The sequence below is a fragment of the Lupinus angustifolius genome, chromosome LG07, assembly GCF_001865875.1.
Source record: "Lupinus angustifolius cultivar Tanjil chromosome LG07, LupAngTanjil_v1.0, whole genome shotgun sequence".
Classification (NCBI taxonomy): domain Eukaryota; kingdom Viridiplantae; phylum Streptophyta; class Magnoliopsida; order Fabales; family Fabaceae; genus Lupinus; species Lupinus angustifolius.
Window position 1 is genome coordinate 17,534,493 of NC_032015.1, and position 22,128 is coordinate 17,556,620.

Genomic DNA, 22,128 nt, shown 5'->3' on the forward strand with positions numbered 1-22,128 from the left:
GTTTTGCAATATCTATATCTATATCTATATCTATAATCTATATCTATAATCTATATCTATATCTATATCTGTATCTGTATCTATATCTGTATCTGTATCTATATTTGTATCTGTATCTATATTTGTATCTGTATCTATATCTATATCTATATCTGTATTTGTACCTATATCTGTATCTATATCTATATATATATATATATATATACTTATATATACTATATATAAAGCCAAAACTTGAAATAATTTCCCTCATGATGTAATTTTCATTTCCTATATTGCCCTTAACATTATTTAATTTTTACAAAAAAAACTATATAATCCTAAGTAACTATCACCAGTACATTAATTAACCACATATCTCACCTTAAATTAAACATTATCGTAAACACACAAAAAATATAATATAAAGTACACCGAACACAAAAATACATTTTAATTCAAAAAAATGAAATATATAAAAATTGAATATGTAGTATCACACAATATTCGCCGGCAAGCACGAAGTGCCTGTACACACTATTATATATAAAGCCAAAACTTGAAATAACTACCACCATGATTCTATTTTCTTATTTTGCCCTTAATATTTTTTATTTCTAAAGTAAAACTATATAATCCTAGATAACTATAATTAATACATCTCACTTTAAGTTGAATATTATAATAAATACAAAAATTATAACACGGAGTACATCCAATAAAAAACATCATAATTCTCTAAAATAAAAAATACAAATTTAGCACTTAATCTCATGAAATAAAAATGCGAGTCGATAGACACAAAGTGTCTATCGATAACTAGTACTCTATAAAGATAAAACATGTCTAAAGCTTACTTAAAACTTCATGTCAAACTATTATAATATAAACTCAACAATAAATAATAAGAATGTGGGTTAACATACACTATGTAACACACAAGTGGTAAGCTAATAAGATAGTCTTGTCTCATCACATTATCTTACAAATTTACTAAAGTCGATAGTACAAACTATGTTATCATGTTACCAAATAAACCTTAGGTGAACATGATAGGTATGATACACAAAACTTTAAATTACAACCGATAAGACAAACTATAATTATTTGAGTTATGGGACAAGATAATTAACAACAAATGTGAAGTTTGGAATAATATACAATATTCATCTACTCATATCAAATAGGGTGCTAATTACCTTATAAAAACATAGAAGAATCCATATAAAGCCTTATATTATATATCCACTTCTAATCCATTATTTCACATACAAATAATAAATAATTCGCACCAAATCACCAAAAATTGTGATAGTAATTTCTTATTCAAAATATTTAAAAGTAAGCAATTGCAATCTTACTAAATATTTTCACCGAGCTAACATAATTCATGAATACCCATGAATGATTTTCAAAATGATAATAAGAAAATACATAAAAATGCATTTATGATTGTCAAATTCTCAAAGAAAATAAATACATAAAAGAAAGATAACCCAACAACTTTATTTTGACTTGGTATATCACACAATCATCTTCGGACAATGTCTGCTATTTCAAATTGTGTTTCAAATCAATGAAGACATGTCATATTAATTAAAAAATTGAATATTTATTATTTTTTCTGTTTCTGCTTTAATATTATTAGTCGGAAACATGGTTTGAGATACCGATTAAGACATCACAACATTTTCTCTTAAAAATCAAATGAAATGAAAAAAACAAAGACTATAAAACTGATTTTGATTGATTCAAAATCAAAATTGATGTAATAAAAAGCCCAAAATGAATGTCCAATTTGTCGAAAGCCCTCTTTTTCTGTGCATCTTCGTCTTCTTCTTCATGCCCCTAAAGCCCACACCACTCTCTCTAGCAGAGTTCGTATACTTTCTTTTTCTCTCAATAACAACAATTACAATTTCAAACAATACTATTTCTTCTTCAATTTCTACACACCTTCAATTTCATAACCCCAATTGTTCCTTTCACCAATCACCGCTGAAAAACCCTTCTTTTATGTCTTAATTTTGTTCCCAAATGTTAGGTTTTAGGGCAATTTCGTGTTGAGCAAAGGGACCCCTCTTTTTTATCCCCAAACCCTAGGAGAGAAGAAGTTCGATTTGGGACGGGCTTGAATTGTGCCATAGCTTTCAATTTCGACGACCCTTTTGTGCGTTCAGGTGTTTTTCTATGCTTAATTGTTGTTTTATTGGCATTTCATGGAAACCCTAGAATCATGGAAATTGGGGAAATTAAGTGGGAATCAGTGTTGTTAGGGTTTTAGTTTGTTGGCACATTTGTGTTGTGTTGCTTTTTGTGTTTTGCATTGTTTTGGAGTGGCTTTGGGCTTGTGTATGATTATGCTATTAAAATGTGGGTAATTATTTTTTTTTTACCTTTATTGAGTAACAAATTAGAATGAGAATCTTTTACAGAGGAGATAGTAATTTGAAGGTGCTTGGCGATTAAAGTTTGGAATTTTGAAGGGAATAAGTGGTGGCAACCTCTTTATGTATGCAATAGTTGCCCAACATAGTGTGTTTTTAATTAATTTTGTTGCTATAAGTTCAATTGCCATCATTCAGAGTTGCATTTGGGTGCTGCTATTATGCTAATTCTGTCTGGTCATACATTTCCTTTCCTGTGCAAACATTTGAATCTGGGGGTGTCTTTTTTGCTTTATACAACAACCAAGCCTTTATCCCACTAGGTTCTTTTTAGTATAATCAAGGGTGTCCCCTCACCCTATGGTTAAGGAACTAACCCCTTTCAGGGTGCGTGACTGCTCCTCCCAACAATTGTCGCACCCAAGAATCGAACCTCTGACCTTTTGACCTACTTGGGTATTCAGTGGGGCCTTACACCACTAGAGCAAACGCCTTGTTGGTCTTTATCCCACTAGGTGGGGTCTCTTTTGCACTTTACCCGAACATTATTTTTTTCTTTTGATAAGAAAGGGACATTATTTTTACTTTCTCCTATTGTCTGTAGGGCCTTATATGTGCTATGTTATACTCATTACCTTTTAAGTAAGTGGTATAATCTGGTGACTTATGGTAACTACAACTTTGATCTCTAATTTCATTCAGTAATGAAAATTAGTAGCCTAACGTGTATTTTGAAAAGTTCAGGGGATTAAATAAAAGAAGAAGCTTTTGCTTGTATAACTGTCGAGAACATTCTGTTTTTTTACTTAGGTTACATTTCCTTTGAAAGTATTGTTTAGTTTTGGCTTATGTGGACTGATTCTCAGTCATTCACCAAGTCGAAGCAGGATATCATTTCAAATTTCTAAAGGAATGTTTAAAGCTCAATTGTAAAGGAAAAGGAAATATTTAATTGATTGATAATTGACATAAGCCGTAAGCAGATATTTTACACGACTAGAAGTATTATCATGTGTAAGCTATTCATTACCAAATGAATTTAGTTGGTCATTTCTTTCTGTGAAAGATCCCCTATCATTATTTGGTAAATATGTTGAATTGATGCCATATGTATAATTTTCAAAAGATTTCAAATGTAGATGCAGTGCATGAATATGATGCACAAAAATTTAATCACATCACAGTCTGCATGTACATCTATTCTTTATTATGCATATATTATTATTTAATTATTTACTAAATAAATGAGGAAAGTGCATAGTTCCACCGAGAAGTTGTTCATATAATGCATGGTTTGAAATATAAACACACTGCAAAAATCTTCTTTCCTGTTACATAATAATTGCATGACCGATGTTTGTTAATCATGTTCCCATTTTATATCTAATCAATAAATAGCACTCCAATCATTGTTTGCAAGGTGGTCCTTCTGACATCCTAATCTAACTTCCTGATATATAGAGTTATGTCCCTTTTTAATGTGGATTTTTTTAAATATTGAATTACATCTTGCTAAAACACATGTTACCATTTCAGATTCTTCTTTTGGAATAGATTTCTTTATTTTTTGTAAGTTAATGCTTGTGTATCGCATGCTTTGCTTCTCAATGGAGAACAGTGTTAACATTTCTAATGTTTGGCCAGCGAGGAAAATTTCCGTCCTTTGATTTTCTATATAATTGGATTTATGTATTATTTACCTTTATTTTGTCTTCAAATTTGGCAGATTCTTTTTAATAGATGGGAATTGAAGTTATTAGATATTAAGGGTGGTAATGCATGGATGTAGCTCAGAATCTGCTCTCCATGTAAATGCTGAGGTTGATTCCATGGGAGGAGTTGTTGAGGGCGGAGTTGGTATAGGTGTGAAAACCTCTCCGCGCCGAGCGGCAATTGATAAGGCTCAAGCAGAGCTCAGGTGATGGGAAAACCCTTTGGTTATTTGCATTATTCCTTTTGTTATGTTTTTGAATGCTAATGTAGTCTTTAGAATGTACCAAGAATAACACTTGCCTTCTGTTAACAGACAGGAATATGACTTTCGTGAAGAAAGAAGAAAGCAGCTAGAATTTCTTGAAAAAGTATGAAAGATTTGATGTCTTTTGCAGTCTATTCTCCCCAATACATTTATGTAAATGATGATGACCTTTGCTTTGTAAGTGCAGGGTGGGAATCCTCTGGACTTTAAGTTTGGGACTGCTGCTTCAGTTAGTGTCCAGTCTACATCACTCACTGATCAGCATCATGAGCAGTTTGTAACCAGGTTGACTGTTCGGTTCTTGTTTCTCTCTCTATTTTATCATCTGTATGTGCTACTTGGGTATGAATATCTGTCGTGCATTAATTCACTGATACTTTTTTGCCTTTTCTGTTTCTCTCTCTCCTAATGTTATCCAGTGAAGCAAAAGGTAGTTTTGCATTGACTGCCTCTCCTCATGGTGACTCTGTTGATAGTAGTGCTAGACCAGGGGCTCTGTTCAATGAGCCAAATACTGCTGATAATCTCTTGCTTTTTGATGGTGAGAATGAGTTGCCTGAAGGCAAAAAGAGGTCTCTTCATTCAAATAAACGGAATAACATCGCTCCATCTGAACAATGTTCTCAAATTGGTGTGAGTCAAAATGCTAAGGAGACTGAAGATTCTGCTATTGTCCGCCCATATGCGCGAAGGAACAGGTCCAGACTAAATCATGGTCCTCGGGGGGTTTCAAGGGATGTGAAGGTATTAGTGTCTGATATGAACAAACAAAAGGACCACAATGTGCCTTCCAGTTCTAAGCCAAAGCCTGCTAGTGTAAATGGTGTTATACTTATTAAAGATCCAGCCTCTAATAATCCACTAGATAATGATATGGTTGGTGTCCGAGAACATCAAACAGCTAGTGGCAGTGCTAGTGTTCCTGAAGACAAATTGGATATTAACTTCAACAGAAAATTCAAAGGAGATCAACGTATTCTGCCTTTTCAAGATGATACTGCACAAAAACCTGTTGTCTCGACTTCTGCGGAAGCTAAAGCAGTTGAAGAAAGGGATCCGGGAGCTTCCGCTGATGTTGATTCTCTGCCTTATCTAGCTTCTACTCAACTTGGAAAGGAATTTTGTTGTGGTCCACCAAATGGGTGTGACAACATAAAACTAGAGAAGAAAGGTGTACCAAATGAAGGCCAAGACAGCAGTGCTGCATCAGGCGTGAAGAATTTTGATTCAGAGTCCTCCTGTGCGCAAACTAGTTTAGCTAGAGATGTAAATAATGACAGTGATATGTCTACTAACAGAAAAAATGTTGACGCAAATGGAAATACTATGGAAAAAACATTGGAGTTTCAGAAGACAGTAAATTTAACTGGTTTTGAAGTTGTAAAAGAAAGGAACAAGACCAACGGTAGTGAAAGTGGTGCTACTGTTAATTATGAACACGGGTCTGGTTATCTAGACCATTCTGGTAATGGTAATATGGTCAAGAGAGAGGAAGATATCCATATCAATAGTTCTTGCATGGAAAACAAGGTGAATGATTCTTCCAATATTAAGGGGGCGCATCACAATGACAGTACCATATCAAAAGTTGATAAAGAGGATAGTATTGTAGTGGTGGATCATTCCAATTCTATGAAGGAAAACAGCTGTGAAAGACATCAAGTTCCTGTGGATGTGTCAATTTCAGAAACATGTCAAACTGCTCTTGCAGAAAATGTTACTGCTGCTGCGCCTGACTGTCAACCATGTTCTACGCACCACTTGAAATTTGCTGACAAGGCTCATGAGGATTCAATTTTAGAGGAGGCTCAGATCATAAAGGTCTTCATTTATTGTTTCCATTTGTAGTAACTAGTGCACTCTTAAATTTTAGGTGTTTCTTCAGTGAACTATAAAGTTCTGATGTCATATGCTAAACAGGTCAAGCGAAAGAGGATAGCAGAGTTATCTCTTCACGCTTTACCTACACAGAGCCACCGAAAGTCTCACTGGGGTTTTGTCCTTGAGGAAATGGCATGGTTGGCAAATGATTTTGCACAGGTTTTATTTTTTAAACTTACTAGTGATTCCATATCCTCCCTTCACCCCTGTAGTACGGTCCTCATTCCGTATTCCTCTTGCCAAAACATATTTGTAGGAGCGTCTTTGGAAGTTAACTGCTGCTGCACAATTGTGTCATCGAGCATCTATTAGTTCTCGGTTAAGAGTTGAAAAACAAAACAAACTTATAGGGAGAAATATTTTGTCTCACAACATGGCAAAGGCTGTCATGCAGTTCTGGCATTCAGTTGAGCTTCTTCTGGACAACAATGATCATGACTGTAGCTGCATTGGTGGTTCTGTTAAATCTGAGAAAGATGATTCAAATGAAGCTTCTGAGGAGAAGAGAAAAAATTCTGATATGGTGCTGGTTATTTCCTCTGACCTTTTACTTTATCCCCAAAGAAATTCTGCTGGCCACTACTTTGGCTAATTTAGTGATAGGTCTTCGTTTATATGGATATTTTCTCTTTCTGGTTTGTTTAATTATTTGCGTATGGAAAGTATTCCTCGTGAGAGTCAAATGATGCTTCAACAAGCTACTCAATTGATAATGCGTATATATTTGTTACCGTGGAAACTTAGAAGTAGCTACTTAAGTGTTATGCTTAATGGAATCCTGAATCTAGTGATTAAATTTTGAATGCATTTTAGATTGTGGTTTTTGAGTTATGGATTATTGTTACTTCGTTTTATGAAATACTTTTGAGCTAAATTAGCATGGAAAAATTATTGGACATTACTATGATTGATGCGATTAGGTATTCCTATTATTTATGCCCTTGAATTTTTTATTCTCACCTGGGATTCTAGCTTCAGAGCTGTTCATTATCGGTATATGGTATATATGTATATTTTGTTGTCTTCTTTTTTATAAAAAAAATCACATTTTTGTCATTCTCTGTTTGGTCATTGTTGTAATCCTACGCTGATGCATATTTGTCTGGTTTGGCAGGCTGTTTTTTATTAGATGTACCATAGGTTCAAATCTGTTGCATGATTTGAAATTTTCTTTGATATTATTATGACCTGGAATGCTTCTATATTTTCCCTTTTTTGTTCAGTTTTAGCTTCCTAAATTATTTTTACATGAGCTATTTGTTAATGATGTTTGAGTGGTGGTTTTGGTCAGAAGACAAGCAAATACTTGGAGGGACAAAATCCCAGAAAAAATACAACTCTTAAGGTGCATGCATATGCTTTGAGGTTTCTAAAAGATAATAGATCTTGTGGAATTCCCTCTCAAGTAGAAACACCAACAACACCCGACAAGATATCTGACTCATGCACAGTTGATATGTCATGGGAAGATCAACTTACGGAGGTATGGGCCAAGTAACCTTATACGTATTTGATTTGCATACTTATTTTGGATGTTAGTGATCCCTCTGGTCCGGGTGTATTTTTACCGACATGTTAGTTAAATCAAATGTTCACTTGTGAAGTCAGTTGAAAGTGTTTTTCGAATATGATTTAATTGATGCTTTTGTGGTTTAATTGATGATTTAATTGAAGTACTTTTTTAAAGTGACTCTTTTACATGTTATCTTTTAATTTTCAGGAAAACCTTTTCTATACTGTTCCTCCTACTGCCATGGAAGCATACAGAAAATCTGTTGAATCTCATTTCCTACAGTTTGAGGTATAATCTATTTTACTACCTCATGCCTTGGATGATATAATGCTTCAGGAATGGTGTTTAAGTCTTATTTCTAACTTATTGTTTATAATAAAATTAAATTTTCAGAAAACTGGTAGTAGCATTCAAGAGGAAGTTGAAACATCTATGTACGATACTGCCGCAGGTACTATTGGTACTATTTAAGTTATCTGATCTATGAGTTTGCAACTAATCTTTTATTTTTATTTTTTGTATTAATTTAAACAGAGTTTAGGTCTGAAGAAATTACATATGATGAGGATGAAGGAGAAACTGGTTATTATTTGCCTGGTGTCTATGTGGGTAGCAGATCATCAAAATCTGTACATAAGAAACACAAACACAGGATGAAGTCTTACACTCATAAATCTAGTGAAGTTGGAACTGATTTGGCTTATGCACACTATACAAGTGGAACTCAGCCATCTGCAGTATTTGTAAAAAGGCCTGCTAGTTTAAATGTTGGGGCAATACCAACAAAACGCATGCGTACAGCTTCTAGGCAAAGAGTTGTGAGTCCTTTTGCAGTGGCAACTGGGACAGTGCAGACTCAAACTAAGACAGATGCTTCGAGTGGAGATACCAATTCCTTTCAGGATGACCAAAGTACTTTACATGTTGGATCACAGATCCAGAAAAGTGTGGAGGTGGAGTCAGTTGGAGATTTTGAAAAACAGTTACCTTATGACTGTGGAGAAACATCTGTTAAAACAAAGAGGAAGAAGCCCAAGACTATGGTAATTCATGTTACTAAAAGTCTATAGCACACTTCAGTTCGCTATTACTGTACTTGAGCTGTAGTTGCTTAATAATTATTTCTACAGGGTTCTGCCTATGACCAGGGATGGCAATTGGAGTCTGTTCCTCTAAATGAACAGGTAGTCATTTGTTTCTAATTAAATTTCCTTGCTGTGATATCCATCTTCCTCATTGGACTTTGTGAAACTAAACTTGAATTTCGAGTGTGTCATCTGGTGTAAATATGCTGCATTTTGAAGTGATATTACATTAATTACATTAATGTGAAGTTTTTACATTTCATTGGCTATCTGTGGTGTAGCGGCACTCTATGATGTGCTATGCAGCTATAGTGTTTTTGAGGCGGCTTCTGACTGCTCGACCTCATTTAGGGGGTTATTTAATTTTCTCTCGTTATTGTTATTTTTAATTAATATATAAGCACATACAAAATGGTTTGAGCATATTGCTAATTGAAACTGGATCAGAGCAATGCTTGTATTTTTAAGGATATTTTGTAGGCTCAGAAGCCATTTAAGATAATGAGCAAGAAATATGCTTCTATTGGTGTAAAGCACATGGTATTTTTTAGGGAGTAGGCGTTTCGAAGGGGACGTTCCTGACAAACTTTACCCTTATTTAGGATTTTTTTTTTGGAAATAGGGGATTATGATGTAGCCCTCCAATCAAAACCATCACTCTTCAGATTTTAACTTCCATGCACATTTTAAAGTTACTCTAATTTGGAGGATCATAAATATCCACATGAGGGGAATAGTGTGAAGATGAGATTTTGGGTTTGGAACTTATTTGTTGGAGGATCATAGTTGTTGGTTTTCTATTTTTAACCACTGACAATATCTGATGTTTTTAATAAAAAGAACTCTCAGATGGTTTGGGAAATATAGCTCTGCTGAAATATATTTTTTATATTTTCTGAAATAGTTATTCTTTGATTCTTTACAATGCAGAGGGATCATTCCAAGAACAGATTGGATAATTATCACTTTGAATCCAATGGAAGTAGTGGTAAAACACCTTGTCATCTGATTATATTCTCTGAGTTTTTTTGTTTACCATTAATATTTTATTTTCTTCATGCCTTATATATTTAACTGTCCTGTTATGAAGGTTTGTATGGGCAACATAATGTGAAGAAGCTGAAGACAATGAAGCAATCACTTGACAATTCTTCTGACAATATTGCTCCAATAACTAGTTCTATTCCTTCCCCAGCTGCTTCACAAATCAGTAACATGTCAAATCCAAGTAAATTTATTAGAATCATCAGTGGACGAGACCGGGGCAGGAAAGCCAAAGGACAGAAGGTAATTTTAGTGTGAAGTTAGATGGTCACGTGGATGCAAGTTTTCATTCTGTGAACCCACTGATTTATTTATTTGCATTTTTTTTGTTCATTCTCATAGATTTCTGCTGGACAGCCTGGTTCTGGAACTATTTGGTCACTATTTGAAGACCAGGTTGTTAGTAGTTCACAAGCTATTTAAAATTTATTCTGAATTTCCTTTTTGAACAGTTTTTTCAATTTCTATCTGTGTTGACATGGCATGAAAGGCTTATTTATATTGTCCTTCCTGTTGCAGGCTCTTGTTGTCCTGGTGCATGATATGGGTCCAAACTGGGAGCTAGTAAGTGATGCTATCAACAGTAGTCTACAATTCAAGGTAATTATCTGTAAATATGCTTACACATAGAAGCATGGTGCCAAAGTTGCAGGGTATCTTAAATTGTTTTTGTCACACTATCACTCGGGAGTTCTTAAAAGATCGGTTTATTGCCCCACCAATTGATATTTCATCACGAGAGCTTAAGTGTATAAAACCTCTAAGATTAAGAACAAAATTATAGAGGGTAGGTACTAGGTACTGAACTACTGATGGTGATATTTATCACCAGGGCTACAGGAAGCCAGTCGTGATATCTTTGGGAAATGTGCTGCTCTGTTCAGTATGAAATTTCATCTTTTTAAGTTTTAAATGAAGCTAAACATTTTTGCATATTTTCAGTGTATATATCGGAAGCCAAACGAGTGCAAGGAGCGTCACAAGATTTTAATGGATAGAAGCGCCGGGGATGGTGCAGATAGTGCCGAAGATTCAGGGTCTTCTCAGTCTTATCCGTCTACACTACCTGGAATTCCAAAGGCACAAATACTATCATTTGTGATTGTGTATTTTGTTTTCATACATTTGTAGATTCTCATTCTTTACGTCAGGTTTGCAGCTTTTGTTAGCCTTTTTCTTGCATCTTTGGCAGGGTAGTGCCATGCAGTTGTTTCAACGTTTGCAAGGGCCAATGGAAGAGGATACCCTGAAGTCTCATTTTGATAAAATTATCAAGATTGGGCAGAAGCAACATTACCGTAGGAATCAGGTTTGAATGAAAAACATTTATATTATATGGATTCTTAGATGCAATGGCATTTAAAAGTTGCATTTATGATTTATGGTAGAACATTATGGCGTCATTTGATTCATGTCGCTGACCCCACCTAGTGGGATAAGGGTTTGGTTGCTGGTTATGTTATGTGAACCATTTCTATATGTTTTTAATTGAGATGATAAGTGGTGAGTTCAAACGATAAGTGGTGAACTGAAATAATTAATAGTTGAATTTTGAGCAAAGCTTTCAATGCAATGAATATCGGTTTTAAGATCCAATTTCTTACAGAGTTGGCCTTATATTATTGTGATCAGTCAACCTGTTGCTGTGATCTTAGGAATCTCTTATTCTTGCCTTGGTTCTAACTTTGCTTTGCTTTTATATTTCAGATTTAATGTTATCTTTCATGTATGGTTATTCAAATTTGTAACCTTGTTTTATGCTTGTTACCTTTTGAGAATTGGATCTGCCACATGTATTTTGGTTTATATCCTTGGTGATTCCAAAACTCTATCTAACAAGAACTTGGGTTGAGCACCTAGTTGTTTTTAAAATGTGGTTGCCTAGTAAACAATACAACCTTTTTCTTCTTCTTCTTCTGGTTATTCCAAAGATTATAACTCGTTCTTGACCTTTTTTCTTCCTTTTTTCAAATTGTAATGTCTTAATAATATAGGACATGCATTGCTGATGGGTCTGCTTATTTCTATAGAATATTATGAGCATGTTGCTATGTGCAGGATCATAGCAAATAAAATTAAATTAAACTAATTTATTCTTCTTCTTAGTTTCGATAGCATAACTGATCAGAAATTCTTTTATTAAACGCAGAACAATAACCAGGATTTAAAACAATTAGTACCTATCCATAACTCGCATGTGATTGCTCTTTCCCAAGTCTTCCCAAACAACTTGAATGGAGGTGTTTTAACGTAAGTTCTACTTGATCTTATTTTCCTCGGCTAACATGGTAGTTTTATAAGTATGCATACTATTGCATTGCCTAGTGTGTTCTTTTGACCGTAGTTATATCCCTGAAAATTTCATACTTTTGGTGCACATTTTTTGTTTGTCACTTGTATTTTATTTATGTTTGTGTTCTGGTTGAAGGCCGCATGATCTTTGTGATACGAATGCAACAAACCCAGATGGCACAACCACTGGGTGTCAAGGTTCACATGCTGCTGGTTTAGGTTTATCAAATCATGGTTCTGTACCATCGGCTCATCCTACATCTGGCCCGAATTCTTCAAACCCACTGTCTTCTGGTATGACTCTTGGAAATAACTTGTCATCACCATCTGCTCCAATGGCTGCTTCTATCAGGTATGTACATTTTATAGCTGAAGACTGGTGCTGTATATTACATTTTTACTCATTCAACTGCTCGGTACTGCTTGTTTTTTCAGGGATAACAAATATGGAGTTGCAAGAACTTCACCTTTAACAGTTGATGAACATGAGAGAATACAACAATATAATCAGATGATTTCTGCTCGAAACATGCAGCAGTCTGGCATATCAGTTCCTGGATCTGTTTCAGGAAGTGATCGCGGTGTTCACGTGCTGCCTGGTGGAAGTGGTATGGGTATGGTGGGTGGGATTAACAGAAACATAGCAATGTCGAGGCCTGGGTATCAAGGAATGTCATCATCTTCTATGCATGGTTCCGGAGGCATGCTTTCTTCTAGTATGGTGGGGGTGCCCAGCCCTGTTCATATGCACCCTGGAGTAGTTGCTGGACAAGGCAACTCAATCCCGAGACCTCGGGAGGCTGTTCATATGAGGGTGAGAATTGTTATTATTCCATCTCAGGGTTTCATTTTTTTATATATGTACTATAGAGTTGGGATTTCCACTTGTGGCTATGATAGATAGTATCCATTCTACCCAGTATCCTAGTTTTCACTATGTTTCAAATAGCCGAACGGTGATCAGCTGTCCCATGACCTTGTCCCGTCCATTCCGATTTTGACATGTGGAAAATGATATATGATTTTATCTTCATAACTTCAACGTTGTTAAACATGTTTTCTCTGATCTCACCCACATTCCCTTTTCTCTCTCCCACACAACGTAAGCTTTAGTCACTGCACATGAGCACCAAATTTTTGTGCTGGTATCTAAATATTCCGATGAACACAGCTGTGTACCCTCGCAAGCCTTTAGAAGCAAAAACTAACAGACCAAAAGGTTCTTGTCCACCTACAGCTGCACCCTTTCTGCCACACAGAATCTTGGGCTTTGTCCAAGATTTCAATACTTTATTCACTTGTAACTTAAAATCTGATATTATCAGATCATATAACATGCAGAACATAACAATAAGCATGTAAGATAAAAGGGAATGTGGGAGAGAAGTTACGGTTGTGTGGGAAAGAGAAAAGGGAATGTGGGTGAGGTCAGAGAAAACTTGTTTAACGACATTGAAGTTATGAAAATAAAATCATATATCATTTTCTATGCGTCATCTGATTAACAGGGATAGGGTCATGGGATACCTGATCCCCGTTTCCTATAGCCTCTCTTTGACATTGTTAGGCAATTGATTTATAACAATTTAGTCCTATTTTTATTGGTTTTCTCTTTTTTATTTGTTAACACGTATGGTTATCCTATTTAATTTCTACTGATGATTTCCCCCATTGTTATTAGCCTGGCCACAATCAAGAGCATCACAGGCAAATGATGGTTCCAGAATCTCAAATGCAGGCCACCCAAGGGAACAGTCAAAGCAATCCTGCTTTTAATGGGATGAGTTCTGCCTTTAATAATCAGACAGTTTCACCACATGCCCAGCAGCCCCAGCAACAGTCTCATCTCAGCAATCCCCGCCCTCATCTTCAAGGTCAAAATCATGCTACAAGTTCACAACAACAAGCCCATGCAATTCGAATGGCAAAGGAAAGACAACTGCGGCAACAGCAGCGATATCGACAGCACCAGCTGCAACAGAAACAGTTTTCCACGTCAAATGCAATGGTTCCACATGTTCCGGCACAATCCCAACATCCCATATCATCACCTCTTCAAAATAATTCCCAGGCGAAACCTCAAAACTCATCTCAGCAAGTATCTCTCCCCCCGGTAACATCATCATCCCCTTCAACACCCATGTCGTCTCAGCAACATCATCTGCCACAACATGGGTTCAGCAGGAATCCTGGTGCTAGTGGGTTGACTAATCAAGCAGTGAAGCCACGACAGCCACAGCAGCGGCCATATCAACAGTCTGGCAGGCAGCATCTGAATCAGCCGCTGCATGCACAGTCTCAACAGCAGGCTAAACTTCTGAAGGGAATAGGTAGAGGAAACATGTCGGTCCATCAAAACCCCTCTGTGGATCCTTCTCATCTAAATGGACTTTCTGTACCTCCAGGAAGCCAAACTGTGGAGAAAGGGGACCAAATCATGCACATGATGCAAGGTCAAAACCTACATTCAGGACCAGCAAACCCTTCATCAAAGCAACTCCAGTCAGTGGCATCTCCTTCTGACAATAGCATTCAAGGACAGGCCTCAGCAGCAGATCATATAATGTCACCTCCACAGCCAGCTGCTCCTGCTGCTAACCATCATCAACTGCAGCAACAATCTCAGCCACAGTCTAAGCAAATAAACCAAACTCGCGCAAATGTTCAGAGACTGTTGCAAAAAAACTGTCAGTCGCATTCTGAGACATCAAGCATGTCTCGATCTGATTCACCCCAAGTTGATCAGCACCCTGCAAACTGTGCCTCTGATGTCAGTACAAGTACTGCAATGTCTCCGGGATGTTTAGATTCAGCTAGTGTGGTAACAGTTATTCCTACTGTATCTTCTCAGTGGAAAACATCAGAGCCGCCATTTGATTCCAAAACACCCAATCCAGTTACTCACATGAGCTCTTTGGGGGGTGCAGCTGTTGGAAACTCAGCTGATAAGGAGCTGCCTACTATAAGTCAAGGGCTTGGCCCACAACAGCTATCAGGCAGCTTGACTTCTCATACACGTAATTCTGTTGTGCATCGGCAGCCACCTCCTCTTCAAAAGCAATCTTCATTACACCCCATCCTATCTCAACAGTCATATCAGCCACCAGAACAGCAGCAAAAGGAGCAGGAACAGCATTCCCCCGAAGATGCGGCTTTGCAACATCAACCTCAACAAAAAGTGCAAAATCTACAACCCGGGCAGAATAGTTTGCTTGTCCGCCCACCTAATTCTAAAGCGGAATGATCATTTCTATTGGATGAAGCAGCTGAGTGTGCTTGGTTCTGTCAGGATTGGAATCTTTATGCCCTTTAGTCAGCAGTGTACAGGTATTTTACTTTTCATTTTGCCTTGTATACAAAAATTTGGTGAACTTAATTTACGAACATATTTTTTCTGGTCTTATGGGGCATGGACATTTGAGTTTTCCACAGGAGGTATATGACATGAAGTGTTTTATGTTTTTAGGACTTTCTGAATTGATGGTTGATGATAGTGAAAAGCTTTTTCCTAAAAGGAATCTCAATAGTTCTATTAACTTAGTCAACTGTGGCATTGTTTTCTGAATTGTAACTATTTGCAATATTCAAAGTTTCTGCTGATTAGTGGTGTGAAAGGGTCTAAACTAGGGGCTCAGTTATTGTTTTAGTAAATGGCCTAGAAGGCTAGTGCCCCCCCCCCGCAATTTTTTTGGAATCCTTGCAATATAGTTTCTTTGCGACAATAGTCTATCCTCCACTGTTCTATTTAATATAATGTCATCTTTTATAAAATGAAAAAATGCAAGTAAAATGTAAATTTCTATCTCGTTTTACACATTAAAAATCCCAGTTTAGGAAAACAATCTTCTAAGATTTCTTTAAAAAAAATAATCTTAAGAACTTTCTATTTGTTACAGTTTCCTCCGAGGAATTTGATAGTACCATAATTATCTCAGGCTGTAACCTAAATAAACCCCAATATAACAACCAAGTCTTGTTTCTCATGGCATGCATTTTTTAGGGAATTATTTCATCAATTCATTTTTGAATGGAAGATAATCAGAACAGAACAAATATTTCTGATTGAAACCTTTACTTTAATACTGAAAATGCCAATTGTTTGCCGCGGTTGGAAACCTCATTTCCCCCTGAAGTATAGAAGGGAATTAGACTCAAATTAATTTTTTTGTTCTCATTCTGGCTCATCGTTTTCTGTTTGGATGAAATTTCTGATTGATCAATGTAAAACTATTTCTTTGGTTAGTTTAATCTTAAATTGCTTCCTTTCAAACATCTACCAATTCTGTTCTCCACCATTTGAGCTTGATTGTTCTTCTCTTCAATATTGTCCTGGTAGACTGGAGGAGGTTTTGAATCTGTATCAGTTTCTTCTGCACCTCCTTCTTAACATTGTGTTTGGTACTACAAGTCTACAAGAGAAAATGTGAGGAGAAAAGCAAGGGAGAGAACAAAGTGTGATAAAATGAGGATTGTATCATTGTCTGTTATGAGAGAAAAAGGAAAAAATATGAAGAGAGAAAGGATGAGTGTTTGTTAAGAGACAAATGTGTCCCTAAATAAAAAAGACGATTTTAGTAGGACAATTTTGATTTTTTTTAAAAATGCTCTCTTCTTTCCAAATTATAGAGAACATTTTTGGGTGGCTCTCACACTTAGTTTTCTGTCGTCCCCTTTTCTCTCCAAAACGAAACGCCCCACTTGTTTCTGTTTTGTACTCTTTCTGAAAGCATTTATTGCATGACAAATCTTGAAACATATGCAACAACTTGTCCATTTCTTTCATTTGCGTAATGTCAATTGATGCTGGATGGACGTGCAAAAAGGAATAGAAGAGGGAGCCTAGGCATCACTGTAGCAGGTACACAACAGTAGAACCTTTTAGGAAACCATCAATTTACCAGGAAGCAAGAAAGACCTTGGCATAGCAATTCATAAGTGAAAATATAAGTTCTATCTAATTTTTTAACACAGAAGATTCTTTTATATTTGAATTTAACTTTTCCTTCATGTATCTGCTTATTATACACTTGCATATTTTCAGTCAATAGATGGATATTTAAACTGACTCCTGATATGTGTTAAGAAAACTCTGTATAACAAAATACAATGTCATCGCCCAACTTATGTAGTCACTAGTCAATCCACCTAGTGGTGACAGGTTTGGTTGTATGTCATAATTATTCTAAGAACTCGTATTACAATGATACAAAATAGTTTTCGAGGTACAACTGACTGTCATGCCAGCAGCAAAATACTGGTCATTTTTTCGGTAGTCTGTAAATGACCCCGAATCAATTGGCTGACGTATTCTGGAGATTGATGATATCTTTTAATACTCTCCTGGATAAGATTCATTGGTGAAACTAATTTTTATGGAATACATATTGCTTAAGGTCCAATGTTAGTAACATTTGTGCAAAATTTGTATTAACTCTGGGAACTTGTTTATTAATTTCTGAGTGTTTTTCTCTACTTTGTCACAGTAGAATGAGAGAAAAATGAAGACCGTAAATTATGTTGGGATTTTGTGCAGATGAAGCTGGTTATCATTCAGGAGGGCTTTGGAACATTGATTTGGATATTCATTGCTTTCTTCAGGAGTAGTTAAAGTTTAATCAATTGTATTGGTAGGCATCATTGCTCACTTTGTTCTTGTTTAAAAAATCTTGTATATTGAAACTACTGTTCTTAGAGGTAGAGGGTTTTGCCCCATTTTCTTTTTGGAAAGAGTTGAATATAGAGGTATATGTACAGGGTCATGTCTTCTTTTCCTTGTACTTGTCCCTTCTCCTTTTTTCTTGTCTTGTTCTCCATGCCATTTTGAGCAGAGGAACACTTTTTTTGTTCTACTAGATTAGTGGATGTATAATTCACTGTTAGGTAATTTGGATATCAATCATTTTTATGAGAAAAATGCTAATTCAAAGTATTGTGAATATAAGATTTATGACATAAATCTCTAGGGTGTTGTTTATTATCTTGGTAGTTGTAAATTTTTTGATTTTGCAAGTTCATAACCTTTTTTAACTTGCTGAAATGCAACTAGTCCTATTCCATTTGGAAACATTACAGAGTATGTGTTTGTCCACTTTTTATTCTATTTGTGCTACAATGTTAAAAGGAAGTGTTTTCTATGCCAACAATCACACTAGTAGAGAGTGGTGATTCTAGTTTCTTATATATATATATATATATTATGATCTAATTCTAGTTTCTGAGAGTAGTGATAAGAAATCAATAAACACTAACACTTTTTACTTTCCAAATTCTTAGTTTATGTTTGTTTTTTTAGTTGTTCATATAGTTCCAAATTTAATTCAGTATGGTACAAATTTGCATGGCAGGGAACAAATATGTAAGAGTATAATCATATGATACCATTTTAACCAAAGAAGTAGAAACATGTGTTCTTTCCAACAATTGGAAAGGAAAGCAACATCTTCAATTGTGAATCTCACAACACTCATGAAAAATGGGTCTCACACAAATGACCATATTGTTCTCATGTTAGTGCCACCAATGGGGAATGTGGTTTTTCAGTTGTTATAAGGAGAGTTAGTCTCATTATAATAGATATTCTCGGTTCAAATAAGATTCTCTCCATAGAAGATACTCGTGAGTGAAAAAAAACTTTAAATATTAACTTCGCGCAAATGCTAACTTTACAGAGTACTTTAAAGATTTACTTAAACTAAAATAATTCAGTGAGTTGATAATAATGATCTAGCCCTTGGTGATAAAGTTTTGAAACTTTTATGAACAAATTATTTGGTTACCAAACTAATAGAAGTGGTTAAGTAGATTCATTATAAAAACAATATGTTCTATTCACATTTCACATTTTTATAATGAACTCTCATTTTTTTTGTGGTAATTTTTTTTTTTGGGTACATAATGAACTCTCATTTTTGTTACATTGTAATATAAGGCATACCCTTCACATTATTTGTATTGACATTACTTCAAATCCAACTCTTTTGCATTTAAGAACATCTTGTAGCATGGTATGAAATTTTGTACCACAAAATCAAAGTTTCCTAACAAATATGAATGAATCTCATTTGAAGCAGAACACTCCTAACATGATTCCAAAGATAACTAGAAGTGAAAATTCTTTCATTCCCAAAAGGTGTTCCACTTTTGGTTAATTTTCTCTTTTACTCTTTTCTTTTATAGTGTAATATTTATATACATTGTCAGTGTAAAGATTTATACACAGTCACTACAACATGTATCATTCATTTGTACTACTTTCTTTTTTCTTGAAGAGTCAATAATAATTAAACATGAATGATAAATGATACAATAACAATGTATAAAACTCATACATTGTCCGTGCATATAATTTTTTCTTTCTTTCTTTCTTTTGTTAACTATTTGATCCTCAACAATTTTTATTGAGCAAGTGGTTTTTCTATGAGCAGCAATTTGATGTCATCAAAACTACACTAATCTAGACGTGGAAGAATACTATGGATCCAAAGGAAGAGATGAGTGGAGTTCAAGTTACTGGATAAAGGAAATTGAAGAACATGATGTAAGCTTCCTTAAAGTTTTTTTTTTGTATTACCATAGGTATCCCTCACCATTTTGGATAATGAACTAATTCCCTTTCGAGGTGCGTGACTGCCCCTCCCAACAAGTGTCTTACCCAGGAGGAATCGAACTGTTGATCTTTGGGTCATTTTGGGATCTAGCAGAGTCTTACACCACCAGAATGAAACAGTTGCTGTATATTAGAATATTGGTAAGTGTGTTAATAGTATTAGTGTATGCACACCACAAATTCTTTTGGATAGCCTAAGAAAGAAAGACATTCTTCAAGATGAAATCAGTTAGCTTGGAAGTTGGAACCATCCTTATGTTAGAATAATGAAGGTTGATCACACAATTTATAGCAGAAACTTTTGTCCTTGTTTATAGCATTTGCTTTTGGCAAGATTAGTTTTTTAGAGGAAATAATCATTTCAGTCTCTTGTATTTTTTGACAAAGGTTCCTCAAAAATTGAAAAAATCCAGAATGGTTTCTAAAAATTTCAAATGTGGGTCAAATTAATTATTTTTACGGTCAAATTAGTCCCTACCAGTTACTATAAAACATGCTAAAAATGACTAGTTTGACTCCCATGTGAAGTTTTTAAGAACCATTTTGCGTTTTTTCAATTTTTCAGGGACCAAACTAGTAAGGTCGAAAAACACGAGGGACTATAATGTCTATTTACTCTTGTTTTTATTGTTATAGGAGACTTATATCATCTTTTAGTGTGAAGGAATTTTACCACACATGTAGTAACAAGCCTAAGATTTTTGGAATGACAGCATCACCAGTAGTTGGGAAGAGTAAGAATTTGTTGTTTCATAAACCAATAGTGTATGCATTTGTTTCATTATCTTTTGAAGTGTTCTATACATTATGAAATTCAACTTTTTTCCATTAGTTATCTCATCCACTATGGAATGCAAGGATCAGTTATCTAGTTTGGAAAGCATTCTATATTCTAAGGTAATATTTATTAATTTCAGTCTTTTCATCATCTAGGATTTCAAATCTGATTCATAATTTGTAATATTCTTAAATATTCTGTTTCAGATTTATGCTATTAGAGATAGAACAGAATTGGAACTATGTGTTCCCTCTGCTATGGAAACTTGTAGATTCTATGTATGTATGACTACAATGTGTGCATATAAGACTAGCATTATATCGAGCCTCTATCCCGAGAAAATTTTGTCCTCATGTATCTAGCCAATCAAAGTTTATAGAATAATATAAAAATAATCTCGATGATCTTTCGATGTAATAGTTCAAATCTGATTCATAATTAATGACTTCTCGAAGATTTTATATTGTCAGATGATCTTGGCCTAGTATGTGCTTAACAGGTATGTTTATAATCCTTACAAAACAAGTACATTAGTTTATGATGACAAAGAAATTGTTCTTATTCTGATAAAAATTCATGTCATAGAAGTTTGATGTTTGAGGTAGTGTTGATTATGCTGGAGGGAAGCCACTGATTTCTACATAAACAATTAAGTTTGATGTTCTTATTCCATGATTTATTTTGTTGTTTCATTAGGACTAGGATACTACTGATATATAAATAGAGCTGATGAACTTGCCTTTTGTATCTCATTGCAACATATCAATGACATTACTTCTTTACTTCCAGATTATAATCATCTTACTCTTTTATTCTATAATCCGAAATTTAATTCTTAAACATGATATCAGAGTCATTCTATCCACTTTGAGAAGAATTTCTTCGTTTCAGTCCGTAGAGTTAATCCTTCGAACGATCGTTATTCATCATTTTCAACCTCAAGTCTAGCTTTACTGATTTTATCATCTCCAATCTCTTCCCAGATTACAATCAAACTATGGGAAAAATTGAATAAGGGATATACTCACAATTTTCTATGAAGCATTCATATTACTTGTGACCAAGCTAGTATAGTTTAAATCATTCCAGTTTTGTTTGGCTTTTTTCCAATTAGTTTAAATCATTCCAGATTTGTTCATGCTTGTGTTACTATATCTTATATGATCTCCAACTTATTAAATTCATTCTAAAGAATTTGTGATTGTCAAGAAAAAAGTGCACAATAATCAAGCTTTTTCAATCTTACTAGATATGGTCGGCTATAAGAATTAAACATCATAGTGTTTTATCATAAATTATTTTCATTAACAAAAAATTGATCTCTACATTTGTAAATGTTTCGTCGTGATGTGCTCGCCTTTTTTATTCTTAACTCTTTTTCATCCATTCCAACAATATGATTTTGTACTTGAAGATATTGGTAAAACATGACTGTGGTTTGTCAATTATCCAAAGAAGTAGTTTGTTTATGAGAAATAACCTCATCAAATGGTGGCTACTTTGCTATTTTAACTCAGGGTGGTTCAAAATGGTATATTGGTGATGAGGATTCAAAGAAGGCAAGAAAAACTAGAAAATGAAAAGA

At 34.9% G+C, this 22,128-nt stretch overlaps 1 protein-coding gene across 6 annotated transcripts; it reads left to right on the plus strand.

Annotated features, from left to right (window-relative positions):
* Positions 1,791-18,136, plus strand: LOC109352532 (chromatin modification-related protein EAF1 B-like). 6 transcript variants are annotated; one of them, XM_019594550.1, is made up of 23 exons: positions 1,791-2,159; positions 4,093-4,284; positions 4,393-4,447; positions 4,532-4,629; positions 4,764-6,165; positions 6,265-6,384; positions 6,482-6,754; positions 7,517-7,708; positions 7,946-8,026; positions 8,132-8,189; positions 8,273-8,781; positions 8,869-8,922; positions 9,754-9,811; positions 9,914-10,110; positions 10,210-10,263; positions 10,387-10,467; positions 10,810-10,947; positions 11,060-11,176; positions 12,017-12,117; positions 12,296-12,511; positions 12,595-12,973; positions 13,841-15,486; positions 17,643-18,136. In XM_019594550.1, the coding sequence occupies exons 2-22, from the start codon at positions 4,142-4,144 to the stop codon at positions 15,401-15,403; spliced, it is 5,889 nt and encodes a 1,962-aa protein (XP_019450095.1). In that variant the 5' UTR covers positions 1,791-2,159; positions 4,093-4,141; the 3' UTR covers positions 15,404-15,486; positions 17,643-18,136. The 6 variants fall into 6 exon arrangements, with proteins under 6 accessions (XP_019450095.1, XP_019450094.1, XP_019450099.1 ...); XM_019594549.1 differs by having other exon boundaries at positions 17,693-18,136; XM_019594554.1 differs by having other exon boundaries at positions 9,754-9,799; positions 9,920-10,110; positions 17,693-18,136.